The following is a 27,030-nucleotide window of genomic DNA, read 5'->3' on the forward strand; positions in this document are numbered from 1 at the left end:
ACTCCTTGGTATTTACCCAAAGGAGTCAAAAACTTACGTCAACGTTAAAACCTGTACATGGATGTTGGGAGCAGCTTTACTCATTATTGCCAAAACTTGGGAGCAACCAAGATGTCCTTAAGTAGGTGAGCGGATAAACAAACTGTGGTACATCCAGACAATGGAATATTATTCAGCACTAAAACAAAATGAGCCGTCAAACCATGAAAAACTTGGAGGAACCTTAAACACATATTACTAAGTGAAAGAAGGAGTGTGAAAAGGCTACATACCATATGATTCTAACTACATGACATTCTGGAAAAGGAAAATCTATGAAGACAATAAAAAGATCAGGGGTCGAGGATGGATAGAGAGATGAATAGGTAGAGCATAGAGGATATTTAGGTCATTGACAATACTCTGTGTGATACTATAATGATATGTCATTATACATTTGTCCAAACCTATGGAATGTCCATAGGGTAAACTATGGACATTGGGTGATAGTAATGTGTCAGTGCAGGTTCATCAGTTGTAACAAATGTACCACTCTAGTGGGGAATGACATTAATGAGGGAAGCTATGCATGTGTGAAAACAGGGGGTATATGGGAAATCTCTGTGTCTCCTCAATTTTGCTGTGAGCCTAAAACTGATCTAAAAAAATAAGTCTTTTCAAAAAATGAGTTCAGCAAGTTTGCTGGATACAAGCTCAATATACAAAAATCAACTGTATTTTAATACATTAGCAATGAGCAATCCAAAAATGTAATTAAGAAAAAAATCCTATTACAATAGCATCAAAAAGAGTGAAATGCTTATAAATAAATTTAAAAGAAGGAGTGCAAGAGTTGTACACTGAAAACTACTGGAAATTGTTGCAAGAAAGTAAAGACCTATATGTATGGAAATACATCTTGTGTTTATGGATTGGAAGATTTACTATTCTTAAAATGGCAATGCTCCCAACATTGATTTATCAATTCAACATAATTCCTATCAAAATCCCAGCTAATTTTTCTTTTTTTTAAAGAAACTGACAAACTGATCCTAATATTCATATGGAAGTGCAAGGGACCCAAAATATCTAAAACAATCTTGAAAAAGAACCAAGATGGAGAACTCACACTTCCTGATTTTAAATTCTACTATAGAGCTACAGTAGTCAAGACAGTGGTACTGACATACAGAGACCTATATAGATCAATGGAATAGAAATGAAAGTCCAGAAATACACCTATATATCTGTGGCCTATTGATTTTTGACATGAATGTCAATACTACTGAATGGGAAAAGAATGATCTTTTCAACAAATGCTACTAGGACAACTGGATATCCACATGTGAAAGATCATGAAGTTGGGCCCTTTTCTCACACCATATACAAAAATTAACTCAAAATGGATCAAAGACCTAAATGTAAGAGCTAAAACTATAATACCCTTAGAAGAAGAATACTTGTACACATAATTTCATAGCAACATTATTCATAATAGCCAAAAAAGTAGAAACAACCCAAATGTTCATCAGCTGATGACTGGATAAACAAAATCTGGTATATATACACAATGGAATATTATTCAGCCATAAAAAGGAATAAAGTACTGATACATGCTGCAACATGGATGAACCTTGAAAACATGCTAAGTGAAAAAAGCCAGATACTAAAGACTACATAGTATATGATTCTACTTATGTTAACTATCCAGAATAGGCAAATCCATAGAGACAGAAAGGAAATTGTGGTTGCTAGGGGGCTGAAGGGTGGGGAAATTAATACTTAACGGGTATTGGGTTTTCTCTGGAGTGATGAAAATGTTCTGGAATAGACAGTGGTGATGGTTGCACAACCTTGTAAATGTACTACTTGTGAATATCTGAATTGTGTACTCTAAAAGGGTGAATTATATCCTCAAGGGAAAAAAATAGACAGAGGGACAAATTTGATCCATGGGCCATAGTTTGTCAATTCCTGGTCTAGAGCAGTGATTTTCAGAGTCACACAGACTAGATATAGAATCCTAATTTTCAATTTATGAGCTCTGTGACCTAGAACAAGTTACTTAACAGCTTTAACCCTCACTTATCTTTATATAATGGTGATATGTACAGTAACTCTGAGGCACAGATAGTATAGATAACCTGCCCAAAATCACACAGCTAGGAAGTGATAGAGACAAAATTAAAACCCAGGTGATCTGGTCCAGAGTCCATGCAATAAATGTTGAGTGTGAACATGATTATAATCATCATCGAGGGCTTCCCTGGTAGTGTAGTGGTTGGGAATCCACCTGCCAATTCAGGGGACACGGGTTTGAGCCCTGGTCCGGGAGGATCCTACATGCCACAGAGCTACTAAGCCTGCGAGCCACAACTACTGAGCCCACGAGCCACAACTACTGAAGCCCACGTGCACCTAGAGCTGGTGCTCCGCAACAAGAGAAGCCACCATAATGAGAAGCCTGCGCACTGCAACAAAGAGCAGCCCCTGCTCGCTGCAACTAGGGAAAGCCTGTGCACAGCAACAAAGACCCAATGCAGCCAAAAATAAAATAAATAAATAAAAATAAATAAATTTCAAAAATATATACATATAGTTATAAAAAAATCATCATTGAGTTTAATACATATCCAAGTATACTGATCCCATTTCTCCCTCTGGTATCTGAGCACATATTAGCACCTCTGTTTCCCTAGCATTTGATTTAGGGTGAGGATGCTTCCCAAGTCTCCGATGTTCTGCTAGGGAGCATATTCATTCTTTCATCCATCCATTCGTTCGTGTATTCATTAAGCATGCATAGTATCTGGCTTACTGTGTTCTAGGCCCTGTGCCATATAAATATAAAAAGAGGGCATGGACATATATACACTACCAAACGTAAAATAGATAGCTAGTGGGAAGCAGCCGCATAGCACAGAGAGATCAGCTCGGTGGTTTGTGACCACCTAGAGCGGTGGGATAGGGTGGGTGGGAGGGAAATGCAAGAGGGAGGAGATATGGGGATATAGGTATATGTGTAGCTTATTCACTTTGTTATAAAGCAGAAACTAACACACCATTGTAAAGCAATTATACTCCAATAAAGGTGTTAAAAAAAAAAAAAGACAGATTCTCTGTCCTCAAGGAGCACAAAGTCTAGTCAGGAAGAGAATCATAATCCATATGGTAAGGGCTGTAGCAGAGATTCATTAAAGGATGCTGTGGAAGTGGAGAAGACCAAGGGCAGAGTGTGGAGGTGGGAGGAAGGAAGGACCTGTGGGAGCTTCCTGGAGGAAGTGGTACCTAGAGAGGAATGTGGAGTAATCAGGAGTAGGAGGGGACAATTAAGTCAAGAATGAGGTTAAAGTGTATACACAGGCCGAGAGGCCCAGGAGCCCTTGGCAAAACCCCCAGGCACAGGGTCCAACATGACCAAAAGCCAGGCTGCAGGGGGGACCTGGAAAAGCTCATAAGGGCCTAAGTGCCATGCAGATTTGGTCTTGAGCAACTACTCAGCATTCCCTCTCCACCTTACCTGACATTATTTTCTTTGCCACACGTATCACCATCTGACGTACATCCTTGCTGTTTATTTACTGTGTCTCTTCCCACTGGGATGTGAGCTCCCCGAGGACTGGGACTTGGTTTTGTTCACGTTTGTTCTCTGCTCCATCTCCTTTGCCTACCACAGGCACATGTTTGTATTGCCTGGCTACTGTAGGCACGCAATAAATATTCTCAAGGGAATGAGTGAAATAAAATGAAGAAACTCATGTCCTGAGGGCTCTAGGTAAGAAAGAGAGCATTACGATACAGACTCAACATCTAGGAGCTTACAGACTAGAGGGGGCCTAACAGGTGGTGGACATGAGCCCCTATTACACTCTGTCTCCTCTCTTCCTACACTTCCTGCCTTCTCTCCCAGAACTTTCAGACTATCCCCTGACCATTCAAATTTCCTCTTCCCTTTTTTTTTATTTTTTTTTATTAGTTTCTGCTTTATAACAAAGTGAATCAGTCATACATATACATCTGTTCCCACATCCCTTCCCTCATGCATCTCCCTCCCTCCCACCCTCCCCATCCCACCCCTCCAGGTGGTCACAAAGCACCAAGCTGATCTCCCTGTGCTCTGCGGCTGCTTCCCACTATCTATCTACCTTACGTTTGGTAGTGTATATATGTCCATGCCTCTCTTTCGCTTTGTCACAGCTTACCCTTCCCCCTCCCCATATCCTCAAGTCCATTTCATCACCCCAGCCAGGACTTTGCGCTCCCTGACGGTGGCCCATGCTCCAAACTGCCCACCCTCCTGGCTCTGCCCATCCTAAATCCCAGTCCTGAGATCTGTCTGCATCTACTAGGTGTTGTTAGCATGATCAAACTAATTTTCACTAATGTATGAATCACTGTCAGAGCAGTCTAGGGTATATGAACTTTTTAACTTTTTGTTATGGAAACTTTCAAATATATACACAGCAGAGACAAGAGTATGATGAACCCGCATGTACCCATCACCCAGCTTCAACGATTACCAACATTCTGCCCTTCTTATTTCTTCTATTCCTCATTTTTTTCTTGAAGTATTTGAAAGCAAACCCCAGGGACCATACCATTCCACAGTTGCTGGACTATAAATATTTCAGTAAGTTTCTCCAACAGATAAGGACCTTTTCTTAAATAACCACAATACCGTGGTCAAAGCTGCCAAATTAATAATTCCTTAATACCATCTAATACCAGTCCCTGTTAAGTTTTACCCAGTTGTCTCAAAAATATCTTTCTGCATGGACTTGTTCAAACCAGGATCCAAACATGGTTTACACATTAGGCATATACTACTTAGGCTTAAGGCCATTTGGTAGAATTTCAAGCCTCATGGGAAATCACCTCAAAGCACCTCTGAACATTCCAGATTCTCTAACCCTAGGAACTTCAGTGTGGCCTCTCCCTGGCTGGAGAAAGGAGCTAGCCATCCAACCCCTCGTCAGATCTTTTTTCTGTTTCCCAATAAGGGATGGAGGGATTGTTGCCTCAGGGTGGGATGGGGAGGGGAGAACCAGAGAAATGCCTTTGCAACTAGATTTCTGCTCTGCCTCCTATCCAGACCCCCCAGTCCCCACCCCCATCCTGGCAGACCTCAGAAATATTTGGTTCAGCCGTGTAAAAGTAATCGTAATTGCAGTCATTCCTGAGAGCTGCTTACCATTATGCCTAATTACAGTACAGCACAATAATCATTATGTTTATCATTAAAGATGTGTCAGATTGACTTTGCCATGAGTTTGATTTGATTTCAATACAAAACTGCTTCAGTACACACAGCCTTCAGAGCTTATTGCTTCTGGTCCCTATCAGGGAGCAGGGGACCAGCTGTTGGCAAGCCAGCAGCTGAGCATCCCTTCCTGTCCTGTCCTGTCCCTCCCATCCCATCCCATCCCATCCTGTCCCATCCAGTCCCGTCCACTTCCGTGTGCTCTGACTGCTGCAGCTTAGGCCGGAGGTGCCCGCCCGCCTGCCCTTCCTCTCTTCCTCTCCACGGGCTGCACATCTGGGCTTGAGGCAGAATGATTCACTTACAAACAGAAATACCGAAAACAACAGAACTCTGCAGGCTCTGCCAGCATCAACTGCTGCTTCCCCCGTCCACAGGGATCTCAGTCAAGCCTCTTATTGACTCAATCCATGCAACATCTTCATTATTCTGCCCACTGGGGGGAATGGAGAATGTGAGATGAGCCGATGTGTCCAAAGTCATCGAGTTCATCATTAGCAGAACCAGAAGGAGAACCGGAGGCTGTGGCTGCCGAGCCGGAGCTTCTGTGGGAGCCGAGGCTGGGTCAGTCTCTGTCCATTAGGCCTTCCTCTCTGGTAATAGATGCATTTTCAATTTTCAGATGTATGAGATGATGCTGTCTGTGCTGCTGGGCAACTTCTTGAGAAGCAGGCACCTGAGAGTTGAGTTGGGGGGAGGGCAGCACTTTTCCAGCTCACGTTTGCTAGTTGTGGGAACCAAGCTAATAGCCAGGACCAGACCTTGCCTCATCGGCACATTGTCAGGCTGCCTCTGCCGGCAGGTTTCTTGCTGCTTGCCAGCACCGAGGTAGTCACTAATCAGGTAAACCAGTCTGGAAGAAGCATGTCTACCATATCAGATCATTGCCTAATGAGCCTTCCCTTTGGGTCCTCTGCAGACCTGATAAATGTGGCCAGCTCACGTATGCTCAAATGCTCATTCATTCGGCTGGCCTTGAGTGAGGCCCATCTTTGTTCCTGCTCTGTGCTAGGTAAAGCTACCATCTGGTTCTTGCTTCTGAGAGCTACACTCCTGGCAGAATGGGGAAGAAGGGTGTGTAAACAAGTGTGTCAGAGTGGGCCTTAGGGCTGTAAAAGACCTTGTCACGGCACAGACGAGGGAGCAAGGATCTCGCTTTTGGGGAGTCGGCAAAGACTTCAAAGAGGTTACATTGGAGCTGGGTCTTGAAAGATGAGTAAGAAGGGAGGGCCGGGCATTCTCTGCACAAGGAATGGTGAGTGGAAAGGCAAGGAAGTGTGACAGAGCATGAAGAAACCCAGGATCCTTTTGCAGATGTAAGCTATATAACTTTCCATTACGGTATCTCAAGGGCTTAATAATTTAAAGTTAGACTTCCGGGTAAACTATCACTCCAGTTTACTGATTTTCCATGGCCTTTGCTTCCCCACCCCACCACCACCCCCGCCTCTGCTTCTGTGCCAGCCTTTTGGCCTTTCTGCAGTCCCTCTGCACTTAGCTCAAAAGCTGGTGCTGAAATATGCCATTTCAATTTGTTCATTCTAAATTTTGCACCAATCACATTGGCCCACTGAATGGCTTAGCTATCACATTGGCCCACTGAATGGCTTAGCTATATGTTCTAGGTTTCTCGGAGCAGCAAAAGGAAGCTGTTTTTCCCTAGAGTCAATCCCAAGGAAACAGAGCCTGCCTGCCATGGGGAGGGATGGCACAAAATCTCTGGAGACACCTGGACCCCATGTGCTAGGCCTCTGCTGCCCCATGTCTATTCTCAACCAAATGGCCTGTTTGCTTAGCTGCTGACTGCTGTCTTCATTAGAGGGACATTAAAACACTTGGTTTGAGTGTAGCAAGGTAATGAATAGTTCTTGTGTGGACTCTTAAGTAAACTATTAGGGGACTTGCCCCAGTACACCTTTACTAATCTGCTGATGAGCATTAGCCACTTCTAGAGCATTGAAAGGGCCCACGAGTAAGAGTTTTTATAATGAAAGTGACCCCCACCACCACCATTTCTGTAGCCTCTAGAGCTTTTCACAACATTTCTTCCATTGATCCTCATAAACAACCCTTTAAAGTTGGGAGGGTGGAGATCTGTGTCCCTATTTTACCAACCGGGAGATTGAACCTTGTGGGTGTTAAATGATCCCAAGTGGTTCCAATGTTATTGGAACCGTCATGATCACGGTGCTGGGAGCTTTCCTACTACCATGAGCTACCTGCTGCTGAGCCATCCTCCCCCCATGACGGGGGGAGGCAGGGGGGAAATGTGGGCAGAGGCAGCGCTCCCACATTTACAGGACAGCTAGCTGCCATCATGCATGCAGTCTACACACTCCCTGCACCGTTCGCTGCACACTCGCCTTAAGAAGGACCTCCAGATGTTTCCCGTGTTAGCCCCAAGCTAGTACAGTAAAGAGCGATAAAGAGCAGCCTCAGGAAGCAAATACCCCTCCAAGATGTAAGTCATTTACTCCCTTTTTACCAGCAGGATCAGGTTCAACCTGCATAAATCTATTTTGGCGTATTTTAATTGCTTGTAAACTGTTTCCTGGATATGCCACCGACCATGAATAATTAGAATCATTTCAATCACTGGGTTTTTGAAAGTGAACGGGAGAGCAGACAAGAAGGGGCTGCTCAGAAGGGAGAGTCATTAGTTAAAGCCTGAGTGGGAGCATTGTCTCCTCCGTCTCTTGTTTTTTTCATGATGTGACTAGAGCCGCCTGTTTTTTAGCTACTCTGGCTGTCCTTCATTTTTTTATGCATCTCTCATGTTAAGTAATGCTAGCTGCTGACAACGACCAGACCCAAGTGGCCAGTGTCAGAGTCATTCCTTCACTCAGCCAAGATGGATGGAGCACCTACTATATGCCAGGCCCGGATGAAATCTCAAGGATAAGAAAAAGAATAATGCCCAGTTCCCAACCTTGAGGAGAGCATGGCCTGGTGGGGGAGATGGGCACATAGACAAACAATTACACTATGGTGTGATAAGTGCTAGAATAGAGAGGTTGATAGCAAGCTGTGGGAACGCAGAGGAGGAACTTACTCCGTCAGGGGGAGTTGGGGCCAGTGCAGCCGAGAAGCAACATTTAGCAGGGGCGCAAGGGAAGCAGAAAAGTTGACCAGATAAAGAGGAGTAGGAGAGACGCTCCAGTGCAGTGTGGCTACATTGTAGAGGCCAGAGCCTGGCCCGTGGTGTGAGATAAGACTGGAGGAGTCAGTTGCGCCAGACTGTGAAGGCCTTTGTATGTCCTGCCTGAGAGTTTGGACTGGGTCCTACAGTCCGTGGGGAGCCAACCACGGTTTTTAAGCAGGGGGAATGACATGATCAGATCTGAATTTCGGACGGAAAACTCAGGGAGGGAAGGGAGACAAGGATATCGGTTAGAGGCTGACTCAGAGAGCACAGCTTTGCTTTATCTTCCCTCTGGACTCCAGGAGCTCTCGTCTGCATGTCTATTATGGCACTTACCGCAGAGCGTTAGAGCTGCTTGTTTGCACAGCTGCCTCGCCTCCTTGGGGGCAGGGGCTGAGTCTCAGTCATCTCTTCGCACCCAGAGCCTGGTACACAGGAGTCCTTGGGAGACATTGGTATCAAGCGAATGAGGGAACAAATGAATCAATAGGATCTAAGCAAGTTCAACTCTGAGTTGCTCCCAATTAACCACTGTGATGGATACATCAGAGAGAAATCCTACTCTGATAGAATATCAAGTCCATCCATGACTTTTCCTCTGCCTCTGCCAAGCCTATCAACCTATCATTGTCCATCACGAAGGAAGGATGTGCTATTCAGAGAAGACAAGAAAGTTGCTTACAGAGCTGTGCTGGTGCTACTTATGACCCTGTACTCTGTTCTTTCTCATAAATTAATTTTTGATGACTTGTTTAGAATGTATCTTCATTGTCTTCATTCTGCTCCTTCTGCCTTTCTTACCTTCTCTCCCTTCCTATTTAAATCTCATTCATCCTTTGAGGCCAGTTCAGTTGCTTCCCATCACGCATCACCCAGCCCCACACTCAGAATTCCCACTTGAGTTCCCATAGCTCCAGAGAAATGACTCACCTGTAATGTTCATCTCATCGTAGTTCTTCCTGCACCTCTCTGCCTTCTCCACTAGACTGCAAGCTCCTCAAGGCCAGGGATTGTCTGCTTCATCATTGTCTCCCTAGCATCTCCCCACCCTGCCTCCTGCCTCAAAAGATAACCAGTGGGTGTTTTCAAATAATACCCCAAGCATATTGTGTGCTGTCTGGCTGTCCCCTTAGAGATAATGCCAGTCTTGGGAGTACCCTATGCCTCTCTCTATCTTCTTGCACCCAGTGAGATATGTTTTTCTTCATCTCACAAATGGCAAGAAGAAAAATCATTGTTCATCAAACAATGGGAATATCGCCCAGAGATAGAGATCCCCTAATCTCTATCCCCTAATCCCGTATCATTTGGGGTATTTTGAAAGCACAAAATCCAGTGCCTCTAAACAAAACATAAGCACACTGATCCATTCAGGGTCATAAATTCAAATCTTTGCTGAGTAGCTTATTGTATGATGGGTCTCACCTATGGTGCTGAGTGAACAAAAAGAGAAGATGAACATTCTCTTTGAAGGACTTCTACTGAATTAGCTCAACTTAAAACACAGTAAGCATCAAGTACCACGAATTCAAGTTTTCCAGGTAGACATGTCCAGCGGACAATTATACATTCAAGTCAGAGGCCAGGGATAAACACTGAACCCAGAAATTTAGGATCTCTGCATGGAAGTGATTTAAACCACAGCAGACAGTGTAAACTCTTGCAGAGAGAGAGAAAAGAGCTGAGAGGCCAACCTGAGGGCACCTACATTTAAGAGACAGGTAAAGGAAAATGATCCAGGGAAGGAGACTGACAAGGAACAGAGAGAGGAGTGGTGATGAGAGAGAAGACAGTGCCACAGACGAGGCAGTAGTTGATGACAGGTGCTGCAGAGAGATCAAATAGGGAGAGCGATCACTGAAAGGAAGACATTACGTTGGGTAATTAGGGGGTCGCTCTCAGTCTCCTAAGGCAGGAATAGCAAACATAGGGCACGTATGACTACATCCCTCCAGCCCCCACCCTGCCTACCATGTATTCCCATGAATTACTTGACAAACTGATTGGGGCACATTTTCCTGCTGAACCTAGACACAGCCTCAGAATCCTTCTCAACATAGTACCCCCAAGCAGCTACCCCCGATCAAGCAGAGTTGCCAACAAGCTAAAACCTCTTTGCCAATCTTCTAGAAAACAGTTCAGTGGAGGTGTGGGGAAGAATTCAGACGGCAGCGTGTTGAAGTGTCTGAGAAATGAAGAGGTCAAGGTGCTGAAGAAAAAAGAGATCTTAAGAAGTTTAGCAGTGAAGGAACAGAGAGGGCAGTTGCTTGAAGTAGTGTAAGGATCAGGCCAAGGCAGCACTTACAATCCTCTAGTAGAATCCATTTCTTTTTTTTTTTTTTTAAGGCCGCACCCCGCGGCATGCAGGATCTTACCTCCCCGACCAGGGATCGAACCTGCGCCCCCTGCTGTGGAAGCGCAGAATCTTAACCGCTGGACCACAGGGAAGTCCCAGAATCCATTTTCTTAAGGTCATCTTAGTACTTGTCCAGCAGCAAGCCAGGTAAAGCAATATCCCTGTACTCTTCCTTCTTCTATCCCCACCCTTGGCTAAAGGAAAAATTGATGTAAAAAAGCTTTGTGTGTAGGCTTGTTTCCAAAATATTCATTTGATCAACAGAGACATATGGTATAACCAGAGTTGGCCCTGCACGTATTTATGAAGGAGGAATTCTCTCTAATAGTGGAAATTTGAGGATCAGCCGTAATGTGGGGAAGATATTAGTCTTGGCCAGGGCCCTTCCCCCAAACCCCTTGAAACCACACCCTGAAGGAAAGCCTTGGCCTGCAGGGAGTCCCCCTAGTGAAGTGGCAGCCACCCTGCCCTTGTCTCCTCTGCCACCTCCTCTGTGCCTCCTTCCCTTCCTTGCCAATTTACCCCATACACACATTTTTATCTCCTCTCCCTTCTATCACCTCTGTCCCCCTGCCTCTTTCCTGCCACTTCCAAGTTCTCATTCCCTCCTCCTCTCTTCCATTTTTCTTTCTCTTTTTTTTTTGTGTGTGCAATTTGCTTTTTATTTTTTTTTGGCTGTGCGGCATGTGGGATCTTAGTTCCCTGACCAGGGATCGAACCCACATCCCCTGCATTGGAAGCGTGGAGTCCACTGGACCACCAGAGAAGTCCTCTTCCATTTTTTTTAGTCTCATTCATTTGGCTCCTTCTCTTCTTCTTCTCTCTACCCTCTTTCTGGCTTCAGAGTTTTGGAATACAGGGTAAGCTCTTCACAAGTTCTCCCTCATTCACTCTGAATGGACATTAGTAAAGAAATCCAGTTTTGCTACTGTCCATTATATGTAGAACTCCTGTTTCTTTGTACAGTTGATAAAGCATAATAAATAATAATAGTAATATCTATCATTTAATAATAACATTTACTGAGCACTTACTATGCTCCAGGCACTGTTCTATGTGCCTTACATGAATTAACTTACTGTCACAACTCTACAAGTACCTTCTGTTATTATCCCCATTTTACAAAGAAAACCAGGGCACAGAACAGTTAAGTAACTTGCCTAAGGTCGCACAGCTAGTAAATGTTGGAGCAAGGATTTAGGGCTCATCCCCTATGACTCCAGAAAGCTCATTCTTTAACCACTATGCTTTTTGCTTTGTGGTGTGATGGAAAGCCCACTGGACTGAAAGTCCTAAGCCATGGGTTCAAGTTCACATCTGTTACAAGTCACCTCACTTGCCCAGTGCCCCACACGTGTGAGGACAGTTTACTGTACTCTAGCCAGTACCACACAGTTAAGCTTAGATCTATTCCTCTGCCCTTCCTGTAATTATCTTTCTCATTTAGATCTTCATCTCCTCAAGAGCAGTCACCAGACCTTATTCTTTTTTTGTACTCAGCTTCCCCTCAAGGACCTAGAATAATGTTCAGCACCTAATAAAACATGTGCGTGTACACACACACACACACACACACACACACACTACTGTGGGTTAACTAACATAGGAACCTTACTGAATACACAATACACTAAAGGGCTATATATGTGTGTGTGTTCATGAAGCCTCTAAGTACTTTAGCTAATGAGATAAGACTAGTTAATACTGGGCATATTCTTTGTTTAAATATAATTGGTGCTCAAATGAGCTAACAGTTCCCAGGTTTACCTGATTATTTTGCTTAATAAAGTTTTTTATACCAATAGTTAAAATACCATTAAAACTTCTGGATAATGAAACTATTTCCATGCCTTATTCATTCATTCACTTATTCATTCAAACAGTTCTTGGCACTGGTGTATGAGCCTCACCATGAAGCACTTCTTTTTTTTTTTTTATTAATTAATTTATTTATTTTTGCTGTGTTGCGTCTTCGTTTCTGTGCGAGGGCTTTCTCTAGTCGTGGCAAGCGGGGGCCACTCTTCATCGCGGTGCGCGGGCCTCTCACTATCGCGGCCTCTTGTTGCGGAGCACAGGCTCCAGACGCGCAGGCTCAGTAGTCGTGGCTCACGGGCCCAGTTGCTCCGTGGCATGCGGGATCCTCCCAGACCAGGGCTCGAACCCGTGTCCCCTGCATTAGCAGGCAGATTCTCAACCACTGTGCCACCAGGGAAGCCCCTTGAAGCACTTCTTAAGTAGGGACCCTGTTCAAGCTGTGAGATGAGCTCCACAGGTGGGATACAGATGCAGTCTAGATGGGGCGCTGGGTTTCCATCCTCGTGTCCACTCCACATGTAACATCTTGTCTCCAATAGCCCACATCTCCCTGACCTCTCGGTCATGCTCTGGACAATCCTAATTCCCCGTTCCCCTGCCTACAAGCAATCGCCTTTGATGGGCTGCTTCCTGCCAGTTCAGTCCAACGACTAACGGGGTTATTATTTTTGTTTGTTTGTGTTGTAAAGCCATGGCAATAAAATTTACTCCCAATAATACCACTGCAATTTTGTGTCCTTAAAATGTACCATAAATGATATATATAATAACTGAATTTCCTGTAAATAGAAATGTTTTTTTCTGGGAAAAAGAGGGCTTTTTTGTTTCCATCATGGTTGGGCCCAGGTTCTTTGATGGAGTAATTGGTGACATAAGAAAGGTTGAGAAGCATCTTACAAGACCATGTTATGGTTCAAAGTGCTGATGCTCTGTCACTCTTGTTGTGATGAGTTCTGTTCCCAGGGTGAGTCAAGACAAGAAATGCTCTCCCTGGCCAGGGCCCACATCACAATCACCAGCACGACCTCCCTAGCTGATGACAGAGCAGAGCCTCAGGGGTCTGTAAGAGGGATTGGCATCAACCTTGGGCTTACCCTGATAGGATCAAGTCTAACTTCTAGGAAAAGGTAAACCTTGAGTTAGCAATAAAAATTTTGAGAGCCTTTTGGAGTATTATAAAAGGTGGGGGGGGGGGGCTGGCTTTTTATACTGACTAGGACAGAGGGATGTTAGTTTAGCCGCAGGAGCCCTAAGGCTCTAAGAGATTTTACTTTACCATTCTGTTTCTTCTTCTCTGGTTGCTCTTTTTCTGCCTAGTCACTGGCTCTTTTTATCCTCCTACTACATTAGTCCTCAGCCATGACCTCACTTCCACACACCATCATCACATCTCCAGCTGTCTGCTAGACATAGTGACCCACATATCCTACTGTCATTTCAAACCCACGAAACCCAAGCCCACCCCCTTCCCTGAGCCAGACTAGCTCTTCCTGCTACTTTAGCCCAGCTCTATCAGTGGCACTGATTCTCCTGCTTACCCCGACTCAAAACCTAGGAGTCAACTTTGACCTCCCCTGCTCTCTTTCCTCCACAGCCAACCACTTACCAAAGTCCTTGGAAGTCTACCTTCACAATGTCTCTTTCCCATCCTCTCCATCCCCACAGCAGTCACTCTTGTTCAAGCCCTTGCTATCTCCCCCTTGAACTATGGCAGTGGCCTCCACACTGGTCACCCAGCCTTTGTATACTGCTCCCAGGTGTCCTAAGGCACAGCTCCAGTCCTGATATGCCTGTCACATCAAGTCCTGTCTCCTCAACCTGGGGTTCAAGGCTTCCCTTGCTCTCCTTCTAGGACTTTAGCCAACTTCCCAGACTTGTCCTGCCTCCACTAACTACCCTCCAACCCCACCCCATCCCTGCCTATTTGCAATCGCCCCTCCTTCAAGACCCTGATTCTCCCTACTGGATGTGCCTGTCTTCAGAATTTCATTCCTTCAACAAACATGAATTGAGTACCTATTATTTTCCAAGCCCTATGCTAGGAGCTGTAGGTAATAGAAATATGAATACAACAGTATTCTTCCCTTGTGGCACTCTGGCTAAGGAGCTAGAAAGACAGATATAAACAACTCGAAATCCTTATCAGGCTGCCTCTGACTCCTATCCTGTGGGCTCTTCCCCTCAGCCTATAAATATACTTTTAAGACCCTCCCATCTTAAAATACCACCCTACTCCAGTCCCACCCCTGTACCAAACTCTTTAAAAAAGGAGAGTGTATGTGTGTATTCTTACCGTCATTCTTTTTTTTTTAATTTTTCTTTATTTATATATTTTTGGCCACACCACATGGCATGCGAGATCCTAGTTCCCTCACCAGGGATCGAACCCACACCCCCTGCATTGGAAGGGCGGAGTCTTAACCACTGGACCACCAGGGAAGTCCCCATCCTTCTTACCTCCACTTCTTCCCATCAACATTTCAGCCCCCTCCAGTCGGGCCTTGTCCACACCCTCCACTGACTTTGCTGCAGCAAAGATCTTCCCATGGACAAATCAGAAGATCACTCTGCCTTTATTTCACCTCTCTGCAACATCTCAAATCATCACCAGAACTGTTTCCTCTCCCTCTGTCCACCTCTGAAGTGTTGGCTGTTCCCCATGATTCTTTCCTCACCTCTCTTCTCTTCTCTTACTCTATAGGAAGCCTCCCATGCCGGCCAAGGCAATTCCTTGGCAATTCTCATCCAATTCCTTTATGTCATTGATAACTCCCAAATCTATAACACATATTCTGTATCTTAGGCCCAACCTCTCGCCTGAATTACAGACCACTGTATCATCACGATTCTGACCCTAAACATGCTCCCCGTTGAACCCCCCTCACACATATACACCCCACCACGAACCCTTGTCCTCTGCTTGTATTCCTCACCCTGTCACTGTACCTCCTACACAGTGGGAAATCCTTGACTCTCTCTCCTTCCTTACTTCCCACATCCAACTCATTGTTTAGTCCTATTGATGCTATCTTTTAAGTTTTTCACTCTCGGTTCCTCCCACAACTGTTCTGGCTCAGGCCCTGTTACCACTCAACATGGCTCTAGCACCAACCTTGTCACTGGTCTCCCTATTTGCATTCCTCCCCTCAAATTCCATTCCATGCTCTACACTGTAGCCATTGAGCCATCTCAAGTGCCCAGCTGACCTGTTCATCCCCTCATTTCCAAGCTCCCCCAAGTTTCCATTCACTTATGCCACAAATAGTTACTTGCCACCTCCTAGGGACAAGCACTGTTTTGGGAACTGGCACTGACAGTGGGGAGCAAAAGAGTGTTCGGCCCTCGTGGACCTTCTAGTCTGGGATCAGGCCAAATGCCTTAGTGTGGGGAACACGCAGCGCCTACCGTGAAACTCATCCTGCCTCCCCAGCCTCGTGTCCTGATCCTCCTTATGCCCTACCCTCGAGCAACATCAAATTGTGCTAAATATGCTGTTCCATTCCACAGTCCCTGCTCTTGCCCAGGCTCTCTTGGGAATGCCTCCCTCCCACCCACCAGGCCCCCTTTGCAGACCCCGCCCTACACAGTCACTTCCTCTGGGGTAGTTTAGAGGCTCCTATGTGTAGTGCTGATCTCCAGAATGACCTGGGTTCAAATCTCACACCACACGTGCTAGCTGTGTGATCTCTGTCAAGTTATCTGACTATTCTGTGCTTCCGATTCTCATCTTAAAATGGAAGTAGGGCTTCCCTGGTGGCGCAGTGGTTGAGAGTCCACCTGCCGATGCAGGGGACACGGGTTCATGCCCCGGTCTGGGAAGACCCCACATGCCGTGGAGCGGCTGGGCCCGTGAGCCATGGCCGCTGAGCCTGCGCGTCCGGAGCCTGTGCTCCGCAACAGGAGAGGCCACAACAGTGAGAGGCCCGCATACCGCAAAAAAAAAAAAAAAAAAAAAAAAATGGAAGTAATTCTAGAACCTCCATATGAGTTGGTTGTGAGAATTGTCAGTCCATAAAAAGTGCGCAGACACTTTAAGTGCCTGACGCATAAGAAGCCTTTAATCAATATTAACTGTTAACTGTTATTGACATAGAAAACAAACTATGGTCACCAAAGGGGGAAGAGGGGATAAATTAGGAGTTTGGAATTAATATATACACACTACTGTATATAAAATAGATAACCAACAAGGACCTACTGTATAGCACAGGGAACTATATTCAATATCTTGTAATAATCTATAAGGGAAGAGAATCTGAAAAATAATATATATATGCATATATACGTATAACTGAATCAGTTTGCTGTACATCAGAAACTAACACAACATTGTAAATCAACTATACTTCAATTTTTAAAAAGAGAAAAAGCATTGACTGTTATTACTTGTGACTTTAGTATTATTGTCATACCTCTCATCATACTGACCCCTCCTACTAAGCATATCTTACAATCTTTGCACCCCAGTGACTAACCTAATCAGGTTAAGTACTTAATAAAGTATCTATTAAGTACCTACTGACACCTAGTCAGTAGGTACTTAACAAATGTTGAAGAAAGGATAAAAGGATTGGCTGTGCCGGGTTTGTGGTTTGGTTTCCTGTGACCACATAGGATTAGGAAGGAATAACAACAACCTTAAAGCTTCTTCTGAGTATCTTCTTGACCAAATAACTAAGCGTATGCTGTTTGCATTGCATGAGCAAGAGCTGGAGGGGAGTGAGCAAGAAAGGCACATTGAGCTGGCCTGAACTGAGCAAGACTGAGCTATTTTCCTTTCTTTATTCATTGACTCTTGGGTCGAGAAGGGACCAGCTCCCCTCAAGTGCTATTCCCTTCCACTCCCACCCTTCAGCCCCACCTCATCCTTTCCATTTGCCCCATTCCTGCTACCATGTTCCCCTCAAACACGCATAAATGGAAACCCAGAAAGCAAAAGGAGCGCTGAGGAAAAAGGGGAAGGGGTGGAGAAGGGTTTTAGCACCTCCCTCCTTCCTTTGCTGAGATCAAAGCCAGCGTTTGCACTTTTCAGCCGGCTGGGCTCTTTCATACCCTGCTCCACCTGTCTGGGAATCGCATTGCCGCTTGCCTGTTTCCTTTCCTGTTCAAACACTGGAGGTCAATTTCAGGATACGCTTTGAGCTATTTCTAGTGCCGGCCAAATCCCTCCACCTCCAACATCTTTGTCTTATTGATCGGATTTCCTTTCCACCTAGCAAGTAAGTAAGGGCAGGAAGCTATGAGAGAAGTCAGTTTCTCCACCGGCTCTAGGCGGAGCTCATGGTTTAAACAAGCGGGAAGCCACTGGGGCTGCTGGGCTTTGTCTGGCAGGAGGAACAGGCTCTTCTTTCTGCATCGTGGGGGGCCCCCAGTGCTTAGCCCAACATCCCCCAGGGTCTGGGTGAGGCACTGGTTAGGCAATAGCTTCTTGCCTCAGAAGAAGGGAATTCACATGTACTGACATCCTACCCTGTGCTGGGCCCTGTGGTCGGCCCTTTAATGTATATTATCTCTGTGATTCCTAACAACCCAGCCAGGTCAGGATTTATCATTCCTCTGGTAGCAAGGACTGAAAGAGATTACGAAGCTCGCCTGAGGCGCACAGCTCAATCGGGTATGAAAATCCAGCTCTGCCTAACTCCGAGGCCGGGGCTCTTCCCGCCTCATCATGCTTCCTCAAGAGCCGAGAAAACTGTTCATGCCATAAATTGGCTCCTTGCATTATTCCACAGAATTAACTGAATGGCCGGCTAAACCTTTTGTGAATTAATGTAATTCAACATAATTTTAAAGTAAAGGTTGAAGGAAATTCAACTCTACAGGCTCCGCAAAGAGAATGCGACAGAAGTTTCTGCCTTTGCAGAGTTCATGGTCCCGTAGAAAGGAGTTAACAAGTGCAAAACTAAAAGCATAATATAACACAGAAACAAATACCACGAGAGAGCCAGAGAGGGGAAGAGGGCACCACACCACCTTTGCCTTAGATACAGCCTCTGCCTTCCCGGTGCCTGTCACTTCCCTCAGCCCCAAGCAGAGCCTCCCAAGGCTAGGACCAGTCAGCTGCCATGTGGAACTGGATCACAAAACAGGGACTTTCTTAAATCATCTGGGTCCCCTAGCCTAAGAATAGTGCGAATAAGCAGGACCTGGGAATAATATTTGATTGGCAAAGGTGGGGAGATGTTTAGGAGCCCACACTCACCTGCAGCCAGCCTGCTTCAGCAAAGAATGGGTTATTTCTGGGTTAGTTAAAGCCAGGTGCTCATGCAGCCAGGACAGGAGCCTTGATCCCAGTCAAGCTGAGCTCTCACGTGGCAGTCACTTCTGGCCCCAGCTGACCGTCTTGCAACCATGTGCTCTTGGCCCAAGAGGGGGCTAAAGCCAGAGAACGCGGCTGAGCGTGCGGCAGGCCCTCACAATGAGGACACGTTGTTCCAGACGCTCAGCCCGAAACAGATAGCTCACAACATGCCTTGCTGACAGAGGATCAGCAGTGTTATCTTCGTAGATAGAGGCAGAACATTCCCTCCTCCTAGACCTCAGCAAGGCCCCCTGACTCTGATTTTTATAGCACTTTGATGCCACGGGTTTGGGTCCCCCACAGTGGCTTCTTTGTTGCAGCTGCCTTTCTTCTATTGCTCTCTCTAAACCCGTCTTTCCATACCCGTGAAATGAGTGTACTACTTGACACCTTCTGGAGGAGGAGAGGCCATCCAAGGAGAGAGGGCCACACCTGTTTGAAGCCTTCTCTTCCAGAGCCAAGCCCACGAGGTTCTCGGGCTTGGACTGAGGGGCCCTCCTTGGCTAAAAATACAAACCTCTCAGGTTTCTTTGATCAGAATGGGGGAGTTAGTTTCTGGATGTGTCCCCCAGGTAACCCCTCTCGTCCATTCCATATATGGATGTGGTAAAGATGATCTCTACTCAAGGCCTCTTCTATCTACAGAATTCGGGGCTTCAGGCATCAGAGAGTAATAACCCCAGCAGGAAGGAACTAGACCCCTCTTTGCTTTTTAGTTCAGTCCAAAAAAAAAAAAGCATTATAAGCATTGGCACAGTCTTGGTCATTTTTCTTTTAATTAGATGTGTGGAGTCTTCTGTCATGGATGTGCAAAAGCCATCTCCCCATCAAATTACCCCCCTAGGTTCCACAAAGACACTGTTAGAATCCCTAGAGATTGTTCCACAACCTCTCCCACAGTGCCAGATGTACATCCAGACTCTTAACAAGGATAATTTGGTGGCAATGGCAATCACCCTGGATTTTTTTTTTAGAGGCTCTTTGAATGACATCAAATTCATGACACATACCAAGATCCCTTTTGCTCATGCCCTCTGTACCATTTTTTTCCATGGAATTTGAATTTCCCTGGCTTACTTACCACCTAACAATATCACTATTGAAAGCACATAATGTTAAGGACCATATGCTCTCTCTCCAGAGAGTGTGCACAAATACTATTTCTGTTTAAAACTAAACAGAAATAGTAGCTTTGCATATTTCCCATTCAAAGGCTTATCCCAATTGAATGATTCCCTTTGTCATGGGGTGTTTTTCCCCAAGCGGGCCCTAATAGAGAAGCTGAATCAGATATTGTGACTTAGCAAAGGTCACAAGGAATCATCTAGTGAACTAGAAATAGAATCCAAAGACCTTTATTTTGATTCCCTGCATTTAAAAACAAATAAACTCTACTACGGAGAAAGAAAAACTAGAGAAACCAGGCTCATTTGACATTCCGGGTCAGGGAATTCAAGGCAACCAAAACTAACAGGCAGCTGCCTTGGTCTGTGAGGACCAAGGAGGTGACTAAGGCACAGGTGCTGCCTGCCTTCAAGGAGTTGATAATCCAGTGCAGGGAGATCAGGTCGCTGTTGAAAAATCTCTACACACTGCAGAACGTGCTTGGGAGCACCCAGAGCACCCCCAGAGGAGGGTTTGTCCATCTTCACAGCCCCTGCAGCAGCCGGCACAGTGACCTGTATGTGACATGCCGGCAAGCACTGTCGATTTGTTGAACAGGGGCCATAAGAGATGTACCAACAGAACACTCTGGGGGTTGGTGGAGAATGAGGGACAGCTTTGTGAAGGAGGTGACATTTGAGCTGTGCCTAGAAGGATGGGGAGGTTTTTCATAGGCAGCAGGGGTTGGGGGAGGGCCTTTGCAGACCCCAGGAAAGAGCAATGGCAAAGATACTCGGGGGGAGGCGGGGTGGTGGGGGGGGGACCAAGCCCAGTCTCATTTGGGAGAGCCCGGAGCAGGCCAGTGTGGCTAGAGAACAGGGGGATAGAGAGGCTAGAGAGAAAAATTGAGACGTGAGCAGAGAGGACCTTGAACACCAAGCCAAAGAATTTCACAGTGGACTGTCATGGGAGGTTTGAAAATGGGGAACGGTTTCCTGCTGCATCCTCCTGCCCTGCCCACCTGGACCTCCCTTACCTTGTCAGTAGCGGTGGATTTCTCTTGATTGTTCTGTTTGTATGTGGTTTGGTTTGGAGGTTTTCTGTGGTTTAGTTTGTTTTTTGGCCTTTCCCTTTTCCTTACAGTTTTTCACAGCATATGGTCCTGATTATGTGCTGGAAATCACGCCAAGCTGCCGGCCAGACCGCAATGAGCCCCACCGAGTCCAGCAAATCCTCAACTACATCAAAGGTGAGCACCACCCCTCGAGTCCTGCCCTCCTCATTCCACTCAGCTTGTGGTGACCCATCAGTGGGGACTTCCCCCAATACCATTTGTCATTTGGTGGCTAATCTTTACACCGACTTGGAAGGGAAACCTCTTCTTGGCCTGAGAGCTTGTAGCTGGAATTCCACACTGGTCACTCTGGTTGGGATTGTCATTTGGCCAGCTAATGTCACCTTCAGGGGAACAAAAGGTTCAACTTTAGGCACCTCCAGTGGAAAGCCAGTTCTAAAGTGTGCCCTGGAACCCTCCCTTTGAAAAGGGCAACAGTAAAATCCTCTCTAAGATGAGGGAAAATCAAGTCAATTCAGACCTTGGGTTGGGGGTAGGGGTGAAGGGTGCTCACAGACATTCTGTTCCAATGTGTTCCCTTGGTTCAGTAGAGCCTCAAGTGACTGTGAGCCCACAATGAGTAGTCAGGGATTCTGAAGCCCTGGGAGTGGGTTCCCCAGTCTCATTTAGAGATGTGGCTGTTGCCCTATCCTTCCCTTCCCTAAGGCTGGCCTCCAATTATTCTGGCCTCTGGACAGAGGGAAAATGACAGTCATCAGGTTATCGCCCTCTTGATCACACTGTCCACTAGCTGTTTGGGGACACTATTGGTAGAGCCCCCCTCCCAACCCCAGCTGCTGCTTCTCAACTCAACTCACTTCACCTACCATTTTTTAAAAGTCGTTTTGGCACCCACATTCCTATTTAATTGAATGTGTGTACGTGTGCATATTTTTTTGGATCCTAATTATTTGCAAAGTTAAGAGGCCAAAGGTATCACATTGCCTATCCTGGAGAGTGAAATTCCCATGTTTATTCATCTAACAACCAAGATAGCACCAGTTCTCCTAACTTTGACTCCCTCATTGGAATAGAATCTAGCATGAAAGGGAGGCCTATTCTGTGTCAGAGTTAGTCTGAGGGAACACGTTGTACCCTGGGGGTCTTTGCCGAGGGTGATATTAAGGCCCCATCCTCTAGTACAGCCAAGTCTGTGACAACAGCTGAGTCCATACGCCGGGACTCCACATCCCAGGCTCCTTTGACCAGAGAAGCGTTTCTAAGCTCAAGAGTCATAGACTCATAAGGTGCTCATAGCAATGCTTATTGCCCCTCTCAGGTGTCCCACATCCCTCAGCCTTTCCTTGACCCTGCAGTTTCAAGCCACCTCCCTCTGGCCTCTCAATGACTACCAGCCTCAGAAGTCCTCACTTCCTAACCAAATCCCCCTCCCTCCTCCAACCTTTTTAAGGCCTTTAAAATCTTTCTTTTCCTGGCCCTTCTTCAGCCCTTCTCACTGCGTTGCAGCCCCGATTAACACTCATGCTCCCACCCTAGTTTCCTACTGCCCTTCTCAGATCCTGGACCAACTTCTCTTACCCCTTTTCCTTCTACCTTGCCATTTCCCCCTCATCCAGCCTCTAAATCCTGGTAGAGCACAGACAAAGCAATAGAAACAGAGAAACCAAACAAGGCTCTGCAGCTACTTGCTCACACCTGGGTATGTGCAGATATCTGTATGCCCTCATGCTTTCCTGCACACATACCCAGGCACTTATCTCCAGAGACAGGTGACATCTTGCTATTGAGGAAATGGAAATGACAAGGGAGAGAAGACGTAAGGAAAGTAATTCAAAGGGAAGAGAACTAGGAAAGGTAAGAAACCCAAAAGAGGAATAAATTTTGAAAAGACTTGAGATAAAAGATTAGTTTGAGGGTTGGTTAAAAAATAGTAATAATAATAATAATAATAATAATAAATCTTAGAGGATATGTAAGTTACATGGAAGTCAAGATTTTTTAAAAGATTTTTTTAAAGATCCAAAAATGGACAGAAGACCTAAATAGACATTTCTCCAGGGAGGATATACAGACTGCCAACAAGCACATGAAGGGATGCTCAACATCATTAATCGTTAGAGAAATGCAAATCAAAACTACAATGAGATATCATCTCACACCGGTCAGAATGGCCCTCATCAAAAAATCTAGAAACAATAAATGCTGGAGAGGGTGTAGAGAAAAGGGAACACTCTTGCACTGCTGGTGGGAATGTGAATTGGTACAGCCACTATGGAGAACGGTATGGAGGTTCCTTAAAAAACTACAAATAGAACTACCATATGACCCAGCAATCCCACTACTGGGCATATACCCTGAGAAAACCGTAATTCAAAAAGAGTCATGTACCAAAATGTTCATTGCAACTCTATTTACAATAGCCCGGAGATGGAAACAACCTAAGTGTCCATCATCGGATGAATGGATAAAGAAGATGTGGCACATGTATACAATGGAGTATTACTCAGCCATAAAAATAAACGAAATTGAGCTATTTGTAATGAGGTGGATAGACCTAGAGTCTGTCATACAGAGTGAAGGAAGTCAGAAAGAGAAAGACAAATACCGTATGCTAACACATATATATGGAATTTAAGGGGGGAAAAATGTCATGAAGAACCTAGGGGTAAGACAGGAATAAAGACACAGACCTACTAGAGAATGGACTTGAGGATATGGGGAGGGGGAAGGGTAAGCTGTGACAAAGCGAGAGAGAGGCATGGACATACATACACTACCAAACGTAAGGTAGATAGCTAGTGGGAAGCAGCCGCATAGCACAGGGAGATCAGCTCGGTGCTTTGTGACCGCCTGGAGGGGTGGGATAGGGAGGGTGGGAGGGAGAGAGACGAAAGAGGGAAGAGATATGGGAACATATGTATATGTATAACTGATTCACTTTGTTGTAAAGCAGAAACTAACACACAATTGTAAAGCAATTATACTCCAATAAAGATGTTAAAAAAAAAAAAAGACCCTGATAGGTTAAAGCAATATTCTGGCTGCAACGCCATGAAATTAAACTGGGAGAAAATATATGGACTAGGAATTGGGTCCTCAAAAGCAACTGGACACACACAAGATGGGAAACATGGCTTTGCAGCATTTTGTCTGCAAGAGAGTTAGGGAGTTTCGTCAGTGTGAGCCACCAAGGCAAGGTGGCCTCCAGAGATGCTAATGCAGTATCGACCTCACTTTAAAAGAACTGGAGACAAATAGGAGCATATGCTCCAGGAGGTCAGTTAGGATGGGGAGAGAACTGGAGCCCAGGCTCCAAGAGGTCTGGTTGGAGGAGCTGGGCTTTTGGAGAAAAGAAGACCCAGGGGGATGTGGTCCTATATCTCTGAGAGGCTGTCACAGAGCAGAGGGCATAGACAGAGTCTATGCGGTCACAGGGCACAGATCTAGGCTCCATGTGCAGATATTATTAAAAGGCAGATTTTCATTCAAGAGAAAGAAGAATTTTCTAACGATTAGAGCTGTCCAAAGTGGAACAGACTGCCCAGAAAGGAATGAGGTCTCTATTGCTGGAGACATACAAGTAGAGGCAAGACAGTCACTTGACGGTCATATCGTAGACAGACTCCTGCATTTGGACGAGGGTGATTATACTAGGTTATTTTCAAGGTTCCTTCCAATCCTAAGATTCTAGGATGCTGTACATTAAAATGAGAAAATAGAAAAACAATAAAAAGAAGATGATGAGAGTGCAGGGGGTGGTAGATGAGTCACAGTTGGGGGGGCACAGGGGAGGTAATGCTGTGTATAGGAAAGAATTGATGAGGAGAAGAAAAGAAACTAGGTGGCTGAGAGTGGGTGGGGAGCCAGGACAGCAAGTAGAATGGCTATAGAATACTAGGAATCTTCAGATTTTTCCATTTAGCCATCCCTTTCATATTGACAAAGTCTTGTGTTCTAGCCATGCAAATGAGCAGAGCACATAAGTCCAGAACCGAAAAGAAATTCAGTTGAACCTAGAAGAAATGAGGCTAGAAAGAAGTCCAAATGTTGCTAAAAATGGCCAGGCTAACCTGCTATACTGAGACCGTGCCCCTCCAGCCTGGTGACGCATGCTGCCATCAGATAGTGTGTTGCCATGACAATGGTCAGTGTGGAAAAGCTGCTGAATTTTCTGCACTCTGAAAGATTTTCCTGAACCTGCCTACAAGACTATCATTTGTTCTTGCATATAAAACCTCTGTGAGGCTGGCCATTTCTCTCAGTGCCTCCCTCCCCCCACTCATTCCCACCCCCCATTAAAAACAAAGGTAGTGGGGCAGAGGCAAGGATTATTTGGGGGAGGTGGATGGCAATGAGGGAGTGGATGGATTAAGCTCCACTCTGTGGGAAGGAGTTTCACCAGCATATCTGGTTGAATTTGTTTAACCTTTGAGCTTGGATTTTCTCTCTTTCTCACATCCCTTAGAAGCACACACACACACACAAAAAAAAAAAGCACAAAAGGTGGGATTTTTAATCTATTGGAGATGAAACCTGAGGAGGTTCATCGTATAGAGATGCATTCCATATGCCACAGGATGACTGGAGGCACAGGCAGATTTGGACCTCACCTTATCCCATCTTTACTGCCCATTAGACTTTCTAAGAGAGAAAAATAACAAAAATAAAACTATGGAGAGTCCATTCAAGCTGTTAGCTTTATACAGAGAAAAGCTATGTGTTGCTCCCACAAATCGTTCTTCTCGTGCCAATGAATCTTGAAGATATGTGTCATTGTTCACAAGGAAGTGTGGGTTACAGAGTGGATCGCTCAGCCTAGCTCATGACCACTACTGTAAAATCACCCTCACACCATCTTCATGTGCTCAAACTTGTTTGTCTTTCCTCTCTGGTTGACGTACTCCAGAGGAGTTGGCTCACAGTGAACCTTCCAGAGTTGGAACAGTGCTGATGTGATCAATCCCCAGAGGCAGCTAGCTCCCTGAGCCTGCCTAGCTCTGCATGGGGAAACAGGGGTAGAGGTTTTCTAATCCCTGGTACTGATGACATTTGAATTAAGTAAAAGTCCCTAGGGGGCCAAAAGCTTCATGTTGCAGCCCAGGCCCGACCTGGTGGGTGAGGGGGAGGGGAAGGTAAGTTGTGTATATGTGAGTATGTGTTGCAGTTGTAACTGGAGGTTTCTACACTTGCTCTATGTTCCCAGATTCTACCCCAAGTTTGCCTAAGTTAGAAAAGTAAGCAAATGGGACCAGGAGGAAAGGAGCAGGAGGAGAAGAGGAGGTGGGGGGAGGACACAAGAGGAAAGAGCAGGCCTTGTGCCCATCTGCCCTTTCTGACCCTTAAAGAAGGAGGCTTAGTATGGCAGCCTCTATGGTGCTGGGTTGGGGAGATGGACCAGCAAACTGATACGGGTGTGGGGAGAGACACCACAGGAGAAATAATAAGAATAATAGCTACTATTTATCTTACAGATGAGGAATTCAGAGAGGATAAATGACTTGGCCAAGGTTACCTTTATTCAGTCATTCAGCAAGGAATTACTAAGCACCTACTCTGTGCCACACACTGTGCTAATAGGTGGTGGAGCAGACATTTGACCCCGGGTCTGTCTGAATTGAGACTTTGGAGTCAGGCTCTTTGGCCTTACCAGTGCCCCTCCTCCCTTTGCAGTGTTGCCCTATCAAGCCTACTCATCATCTGCTTTTTCCAATTACCCCTGGTAAACCCCTCCCACCTTGTACTACACACCCGGCTCCTTCCTTGTGGCTGATCCAAAGCATCTGAAATCTGATGTCTCTCTGGAAATGGGAGGAAATCAGCCATGGACAACATTTGAAATTCTGGTCCCTGACCTAGGTCTTTTAGCCATGCCCCTCTCACCCCACCATACTGTAATTGAAACGTCCACTCCATTTTGAGATGAGTAGAGAAGTAAAAGAGAAGGACAGAAGGTGGACGAAGCCAGCCCACATGACTCCTGCTGCCTGAAGTGTGCTGT

The 27,030-nt window shown here is 45.6% G+C and overlaps 1 protein-coding gene across 1 annotated transcript in view; it reads left to right on the forward strand.

Annotated features, from left to right (window-relative positions):
• Positions 1 to 27,030, forward strand: part of HDAC8 (histone deacetylase 8) — a 242,204-nt gene that overhangs the window by 195,232 nt on the left and 19,942 nt on the right. The window contains exon 10 of the mRNA XM_060086882.1: positions 21,101 to 21,206. Coding sequence (XP_059942865.1) covers positions 21,101 to 21,206 — 106 coding nt within the window. The remainder of the gene's footprint in view (positions 1 to 21,100; positions 21,207 to 27,030) is intronic.

The sequence above is a fragment of the Mesoplodon densirostris genome, chromosome X (genome assembly GCF_025265405.1).
Source record: "Mesoplodon densirostris isolate mMesDen1 chromosome X, mMesDen1 primary haplotype, whole genome shotgun sequence".
In the NCBI taxonomy this organism is placed as follows: Eukaryota; Metazoa; Chordata; class Mammalia; order Artiodactyla; family Ziphiidae; genus Mesoplodon; species Mesoplodon densirostris.